Source organism: Acanthaster planci, linkage group LG18, assembly GCF_054643075.1.
Source record: "Acanthaster planci isolate LZ-2023a linkage group LG18, COTS_SCS, whole genome shotgun sequence".
Lineage (NCBI taxonomy): Eukaryota > Metazoa > Echinodermata > Asteroidea > Valvatida > Acanthasteridae > Acanthaster > Acanthaster planci.
Genome location: NC_141794.1, coordinates 10440609 through 10449244, shown reverse-complemented (window position 1 = coordinate 10449244; position 8636 = coordinate 10440609). Strand labels below are relative to the sequence as shown.

The 8636-nt window shown below is 45.7% G+C and overlaps 1 protein-coding gene across 3 annotated transcripts in view; it reads right to left on the bottom strand.

Annotated features, from left to right (window-relative positions):
* The window catches only part of LOC110978754 (protein FAM135A-like), a 31372-nt gene that overhangs the window by 6266 nt on the left and 16470 nt on the right, over positions 1-8636 (bottom strand). For all 3 annotated transcript variants that reach the window (XM_022234002.2, XM_087148638.1, XM_022234003.2), the window contains 7 exons: positions 6894-8445; positions 5834-5981; positions 4616-4741; positions 3700-3797; positions 2347-2498; positions 1125-1235; positions 325-441 (listed from right to left, as the gene is read on the bottom strand). In XM_022234002.2, coding sequence (XP_022089694.2) covers positions 325-441; positions 1125-1235; positions 2347-2498; positions 3700-3797; positions 4616-4741; positions 5834-5981; positions 6894-8445 — 2304 coding nt within the window. The remainder of the gene's footprint in view (positions 1-324; positions 442-1124; positions 1236-2346; positions 2499-3699; positions 3798-4615; positions 4742-5833; positions 5982-6893; positions 8446-8636) is intronic.

Sequence of the window (8636 nt, the reverse complement as noted above, 5' to 3'; positions counted from 1 at the left end):
CATTACGAACTCTTGCAAGCTAGGGTGCTATGTGGCCAAAAGGCAAAAAGTACATGTGATGTAATTCCCCATCATTACTGAAGCTGGTGGCATGTGTGAGTAAAGTGCCTTGCTCATGAACATAGCAACATCACAAATAACAAGCCCTAGCAGCTAGTCTAACCTTGCAGCAAATGCAGCTTATCACAAGAGAAAAAGAAAACAAACATGCTGACAAAATGAAACATTTCTACACAAAACCATTTTTTTTAAATTCATCTACGAGTCATTCAGCAGATTGCCAACTAACTGAGGGTAGCTTACTGAAAACTCCTTGGGCCTTACCTAGGGGGGATTTATCCTTCACAGCTGGCTTGCACATCTCAATCCTGGCTGAGTGAATTGGTACATAGCGATCCTGCAATGACCCTACAAGTACCACATTCTTGAAGAAACTCAGCCCTAAAAGACAAGAAAGACACTAGCCAATCATTCGGCCAACATCGTGTGGACTAAATATGATAAAACTGTAGTTGTGATAAAGTAACGTTTCGACCAGAATTAGAGGGCGTTACTACAGAGGTGGCGTGCTTGTTCAATGCCTTTTTGATCTAACCACCCGCAGTCGAAGAGCACCCTAGACGTGACAGGTTGTAAACTACGCCCTCTGTTGTACCCGTTCAAAGCGGACAGACGAATCCAGCAACATTTCAATGGACATTCCCGATGGCTCCCTTTCATGGCGGAAAGCCAACAGAAAATGAGAGAAACTGATTCCGGAATATGAGGTGACACCAACACCCAAGACAAAGCCAGCATTTAGAAACTGGCTTCACTTTGACCTGTTTTTTTCAAGGGTTGAGACTTGAAGATGACGAAAAATCAACCAAAGATCCGGCACAGGGGATGCAGCAATGACGGCAATACGGTAATGTGGCTTCTAAGGGCTTCTGGTATCTAACATGTCATAGCTCTCCCCCAAATGGATAAGACACAAAGAGCAAATCTTGCACTTTTTCATCAAAAGTGCTAAAATATGACAAAACGTGATTGATTGAGCCTAAACAAATATCCGTAACGTTTTTTTGTCAAATCTCCTGAAACCAGGAAATATCCTGTCCAATCACCCTGTTTGTCACACATACCCGAAGAGCGACTGAGCTTGTAGAGGAATGTCTGGCGCATGTCCGTGTGATCCTTGAAGGCGAGCTGAAGCAGGGAACTAGACTTTTTCCATTTCTGCATCAGCCACATGCCTAAATAGGAGACAGGACAACCGGGGTTAACAGGCTATTGGAAGAGATTTCACAATGTATCTTGCACTATCATGTGGTGAAAATTAAAGTTAGGACCTGCAGCCAGTTTAACAAAACTTTACACCATGGCATAACTCCGCTTACATCACATTTTATTGCGTTGGTTATACAACAAATTAAGACCGATTTCATGAAATTTACACGCTGCGAAAGTCCGCCACTTACGGAACAAATTATAGCGTAACTTACGCAGTCAGTTTAGGTGGCGTATGCTGCGCCAAATGAAGCAAAAAAGAACAATTTGACTAGCTTATCGTGTTTGGTTCAGCATGAAATTGTGGTGCAAGACTTCAGCACGATTCAAGGTTACGCCACGTTTCGTAAAATCGGCTGCTGGTGCTGTTTCTTCATTTGAAGTGCCCCTTTATGACACAGATTTCTTTTAAAATTTGGACTCGGTAAGGATCAGGTAGTAAAGTTACTGTCCTGTGTTGCCATGGTAACAGGCTGTTACCTTTGCACCAATCCCTATTTGGGTATAACATGGAGTAAAACCTCACTGAAGTTGGTGTAACCGTACATGAAATATCTTCCAAAAATGAGGGCTCTGCCACCTGCTAATGAATGTAACCTGTTTAGTTTCCTTTTTTAACCTGAAATGTTTTACTTTTTGGGCCGAATATGAGTCAGGCATGCTAAGATTCTTTTGCTACAGTATCGCCTAGAGAGATAGGATGCACTCTAAGAGTATGGGAGATTTTGACAGGCAAATATGGTGGCATTTGGCCAGGGACGGACACAGCTATGATCAGTTTATCTTCAACTCCAATCTGCCTCATCAACCTTCACCCGCGATAAGCATCAGACTAAAAAAGATATCTGGTATACATGTACATATGAGATGCCAAAACAGCTCTGTTCATGGTAGAACACAGTGATTTACTGTTAGTAATGCAAGACATTCCATTTGACCTCCTGTTTTGAAAGTCCCAACTGCCGGCAAACACAAATCCATGTGAGTTAAAGAGTTCAAACTTAGTACAATTTCGATATTAATGCAAAAATGCACGAGTCAAGGGGGAAGTTGCGCAGGTATACGATTCGACTTTACCAGTGTTGACGATGGCGCTGCTGTTGTAGAGCTGGCCAAGGTGCGGACCGGACAGCGAGAGAAATGTGAACATCCTGTCTATGTATGGCTCAAGTTGCGGCCTCGTCAATGCCGATCGGATGATGATGGTGCCGAGAGAATGGCCTATGAAACTGTAGAGAGAGATGCACATTGTAATAAATGTGGCAGAAGTATTGTCGGTGATTATCTAAAAGATAAGCCAAACTATTTGAATTTCGATCTTCCTAGTAAACTGAAAAATCACAGCACTTATCTTTAACCCTCCTTTGGTTTTACAGCACAAATGTGCACAAATGCCCACAGTCGCTGGTGAGCATGTATTTTCTATATGGAACTCAAACATGCACAGGTTCAGTGTGAACACAGTAGGTTGTCAGCACAAAATGACCCAGGGTGTTTTGTGCAGTCCTCTTCACTGCATTTGGTTTACTGCACAGTTATGCACATGAAACAGTGAAGCACAGTTGTTGGGCAGCACAGAAGTGCCATCTGATATTCCTGTGAGGGACTGTTGGTGCAGTGCACAACACAACACAGCTGTGCTTCTTTGAGGTGTTCACCAAGTGACCCAAAGAGTGACTTCAGCATAGCAGGGTTAACTTATGCATTACAGAGTACCAAAGTGAATATGTCACAAGCACATTGTGTGTAAAAGGCATTAGTGTGACAACCAGCGCGTGAACAAAAACACGCGCACACTCCATGCGTTCGCACTACACTTCCTGGTTCAAAATGACATCACACACCGGTACTCTATGGCCATTAAAGTGTCTATGCATGCACCCGGGGAGTCAGGTTGGCATAGTATTCTTTCCTCACTTTCCACCTCTGTGGCCCGGGTTCAAATCCCACCTAGGTCAGCATGTGAATTGGGTTTTCAGTCCCTGCCTGATTCCGAGGGTTTTCCCTGGAATACTTATCAGGGGTTTTCTGTCCACGTCTAAAACTGAGCCTTTATTCATTTTCGTCTTCACTGTCACTCATAATCATCCTGTACTTAGCAATCAAAGCTCTGATGGACAAACAGAAATAAAATAAAACACTACGGACTCCATCACAAGAGACAAAGAGATATCAAAGACAATTTTATGCCCCTGGTGGCATAGAAGCCTAACACGCACATTAATGCATGGCGGGATGTACACATTCCGACGAAAAACTAGTCATGTGATTTTCCTGCCATGTGTGTGCACGCCCCTTCAAGGACAAGGCACTGGTGTCCCCCCCTCACTCTCCCACAGCCTTAGTTACTTAGGAGGTCAGGCGATAACAAGCTGGATCTAACTAAAATCGGCCGGCATCTGAATTAATTGACAAAGAAAGATATCTCACCTCAGCTTCTTGGGTCGTATCCTGAAGACGTCAATGTACATGATGATCTCTTTCACCAGCTTATCCGTCATCGTATCAAAATCAGCAAAGGTGTCTCCCTGATCAGACAAACCAAACCAAACAAATCTAAAAATCAAAATTCTGTTTGTTTCCCTCATCTGATAATACTCTTCGTAAATCAAAGTTCTGTCTATTAACCCATTGCGGACGGCGGACGGCAATAGCCGCAGCTCAAACGGAGGCTAAGAGTGGGCGGGTGGCTATAGATCTTTCTCCTGTGATGTCACAGTTGTGCTGGACCGCCATGTGATTGTGATGGTAATCTACTGATTCAAGATAAACTAGTCAAGCACGCAGCGTTCACACATGTGCTTGTACGTGGTTGAAGCTGCCCGTAGGGATATATGTGATCACCGTGTCCAAGTTTACATTTAGCTCAATCCAGTCACGTGGGTGAAAACGGTCTATAGCTGCATAACGCACATATTCATTGTATTCATCATGCACCTGCAGTTGCTATGGCTACTTGGGGGAATTATATTGTAACCACAAACTTTCTTGGAGGGAAACTATTGGTGAACCTTCAGTGGATCTGTTCACGGAAACCAACCAATTCTTCTTGATTGAATAAATTGCCTTTTGTGAATGGAGTGCTAATCCATTGCTTTGGCAGTGCTACTACCATGCTATTCATGGGTCACGTGTGTACTCAATTGTCCACAGCTTTGCTCAGCCCTGCATACTAGACTTTATTGAATAATACCGGCAGCCAATAATGGGTTAGTGATGTCACAACTACAAAGTGCTCCTTGCAAGTAGGCTAAATTTGTGACGACGCAAACATCATGGACATATCTACATGCATACTATGTTTCAATGAGAAACTATCACTGTGTGGTTGGGATCTCATGCATACCTGGTTGCTCTCCGACATCAAGAAATCGAACCGCTCCCCGGGCAGTCCCAACTCCAGGTAGGTTTTCAGTAGCCTCAAGTCCGCCCTGTTCCCATCCAAACCGTGAACGCAGACCACCAGGTGAACCTGCACAGCAAAAAACGCCACGGCCGTTAACCTTCAACTCTGCCAGACCCTACGACACCCAGCTAGTGGTTTGAGGGAATTGGGTTGAGGAAGGTAGAGCCCCTGCCAATATCACTTGACCTGCAGCTTGATGCTTCTTGGAAACTTCAGTGCAAAGAACGTGCGATTATTTTTTGGGAGTTTGAAGATTTCGGAGGATTCAGGACGGCTCAGGAAGTATCTGGAGTTAGCATTTATCAGACTTAGGCTACAAGTAAAAAATTGCAGCATTTACAAATTTAGCATCAAACTGCAAGGCGGTTTCTTTTACGTTACTACTTTCAATTTTGTCTTCACGTGCAGTGGGCCATTTCAGAAATCTTGAAGCGGCTTTTCCCCCACAACTTGACCAATTCTTTGCAAAAGTCCCAAATGAAGTCTCACCGCTCTCAACAGAATCATTTCACCACTCCGACCCCACAGCTGCACAGGTCGGAAAGTCTAGGCTGGCTACATAGAGTAGAGCACAGCACAACAGGAAAGAGTGCGTTACATCTGAATGCCCTATTTATCACAAAAACTCAAAGGTCATGAAAAACAAACATACATGTACTCTACTCAAATGGGTTTTGCTGTCAATGATACGTGTAACTCATTGAGGAAGAGCGAGGAGAAAACCTTTGACTGATACTGAGCGTCAAAGACGAGAAGTGTAAAGTGAGGGGCCGCTCAGAATTATCGATAAAACCTTTTTTTTAATCCACCCAGCTACCTCATTTTTGTGAAAAGCCATCATTTTCCAAACAAAAAGTTGATCACGGATAGCCAATATGATTTGGCAAGAGTGGGATTACCAGATTCAAGTGAAAACAATGGCAGGGAAGAGCTGACAGGGATCTCTTTGTCTATGTTTATTGCTGAGAAGTAAATTTTGATTTTTAATTATATGTATCTCCCTTCATCTTCCATCTGGGCTTTTGAAAAACAAAACGAAATTCAAAAACAATGATGATTTTTCAATCGGTCCTTATTAAGGTCCAATGTGCATGTCCCTGTGGCATTTTGCCTTCCCCGGTGCATCCAGTTTACAACGGAATGTGCACAACAACGTACCTCCAAACCTAATTCTTCTTCCTCAGGTTCCATTGGTGGCTCCGGCATGCTGAAGTACGGCTTGCGGGAAGCTTTCTCTGGCAGGTCGCTGTAGAGCTTGCCCGTGAATCGGAGTTTGTGCTTGAAGTCTTCTTTGGCAACGTTAAAACTACGGTTTATGCGGAAGACAGACAGACACACTGTGCAATGAAGATACCAGATCTCAAAGTTTGACATCAAGGGTCAATTTAGAGACTTCTGGGGATATCACCAAGACCAGATGCTAAATTTACCTACTGCCATTTGCGAAAGACAACTGTATGGAATTGTGTACGTTGAATTTTGTTCGCTCCAGATTTTACCCGTTCCACATCCATTTTATAAATCATGTTATCGGATAATATTTCCCAAGCTGGATTGACAAGATCCTACTGCAGTAGGTTAACTGTTCTGCTGTTAATTTAAGGGATCCTGTGCCAAAAAGTTCACATTTTTACCAAAAATTAATATAAACCAGCATCACAGCCTTCGACAAAAATGATAAATATGATAAATACGAGAGTTTCACAATAGTGTACCCAAGAGTTTGCAACACATTGACCAATCACAGTGTGCAAAATCTGTCAACCCAATGCCCTTTTGGAAAGGGTCGACAGATTTCGTGCACTGTGATTGGTCAACACATTGCAAATTCTTGGAAGCACACTATTGTGAATTGCCCATATTGATTAGAAATATTAGTGTTGGAGAAACTTATTTCTGTGTTGATATTGAGATATTAAAGTTGATTTTGAAGCATTGAGAAAGCTTGTGTTTTTGATTTGTAATACCTGGAACTGTCTAAAAAACCTCCAAATCTTTGTAATGTAAAAGGTAAATCCACGTGTGGAAATGCATTGTTCCATTTACCGAAGATCATGAAAACTGGTTGTCCAAAGATGAAAGAGGAAATTATCTCGAGTTCATTTTTGAAAACTCTTCTTTTTTTTTTTCAAATCACACATACTGGTACATGTACAAGGGCACTCGATAATGGAACAGTGCAATTTCACTTCAAGTGGGCATTGCTCAAATGCCATACCTTGCTTGAGACACTTGTGATAACGTCTGCACCAAGCCTGCCTGGAGCCTGGAGTGATCCACTGGCTCCTTGCTGTGGCTCTGCCCCACTGCAGTGGCGTCCGACACGGCTGCACTGGCCACCGGCTGGCGGGTGAGGGCGGGCTTCACCACGCAGGCCTCGGCCCCGCTGTTGCCCGAGGAGGCAGAGCTGTTGCTGTGGTGTATGAACGCGAAGCAGCCGATGCAGGTGTTCACCTTTGAGGGGACCAGGTGGACCGAGTTGCAGTCGCAGAGAGCGTGGCCGTGCTTGGCGGAGTCCTCCGGGCTTGCGTTGGAGGAGGAGAAGGAACTGTTGGCGCTGGGACTTGTCCTGCCTGCGGACAGCTCCAGTATTGCACTGCTTGCTGGGTTAATTGTCCGTGGCACGGCCGTTGTTACCTGAGTTGAGCTGAGTTGGAGTTCTGCCGGTTGGTTGTCTGGCTCTTCCGAATCCTCGGATGGAACGAGCTGTGTGGAATGTGCCGAAGCCTCCGGTTCGGCGCCCTCCGGGTCGGACGCCTTGGGCGAGCTGGACTGGAGGGGGACGCCAGTGTTCTGAGGGGTGTCCGAGTTCTTCCGGGAGGATGCCGAATCAGATTCCATACCCGAGTCAGTGTCTAGGAAACGGAGCTGGGAGTTCTCCAGGGAGATGGGCTCCTCGTTGGCCGACACGCACAACTGGATGTTGGGCAGATCATCCACGTCGCTGGTGCTCGCTGCTGCGTTACTGCCATTCAGCTGAGCCATGCTGTCCACAAAGGAGAGGTCAATCTCTGCAGCTGTGATGGTGGCCAGCTCTTGGTTCTTAGGGTTGGCATCCCGTTCCGTCCTAGTGGCAGCGATTTCAGGGTCCTCATCCGACTCCTCGTAGCCGTTGGCATACACCTCTCCGTTTGTCTCGGTGTAGTTAGTCCTCACAAAGGCATCCGTGCTGCCGATAATTCCTGAGCTTTTGCTGCCCTCAACAAAAGGGGCTTGATTCCTAAAGTATGGTCCTTGCACTGGTTGGGAGGTTAACGAGGAGTATGTGTACTCTGGGGTCGAGAGGGCCCTTGTTTTGATATAACTTTCTCGTTTATTGCTGCTTGCTGAATCTCCCGCCGTTTGTTCAGTCGGTTTGTTCAGAGAAGACGACCGACTTAAGCTCGGCAGCGAGGAATAAGAGGTGATAAGCCTTCTCTCTGTCGGCACATTGGGGTCAGCGGAGGCAAGCAACTCGCTGATGGAAGGCTGGGCGTCTGTTATCTCGTACTGACTGTAATCGCGTCCCGGCACGGCCTCCCGGCCCCGGCCTGAGAGGCGCAAGCTGCCGGACTTGCCGGTCCTGGAAGCCCGCAGGCCGTGCTTGGACTTCGCTTTGTGCTTTGCATGCTTCTTGTCCCTCAACGGGGTGGAAGTGCCGGCCTTCTGCACGGGGCTCTTCTCCCGTGGCGAGGAGGGCTTGTGTTGGTCGGGCGCGTGCTCCTTTGGGGTGGGTGCCTTCGGGAGGGTGCGGGCCGACTGCGCAATCTCGTCGATGCTCAGGTTCAGCACTGCAAGTTAGTGAACATTTCAAGGCAATCAAACTCGCTATCAAATCTTTACAAAGTCCCACCTGCTATCCAGTAAAGCTGTTCAAATGCACTTTGACAAAGGAATTCCTCTCTCACTGTATATAACCTGCAACTAAGACCTCTGCATTAGTACATACATGTACATGTATGTAAGCAGGAAGTCATGAGTT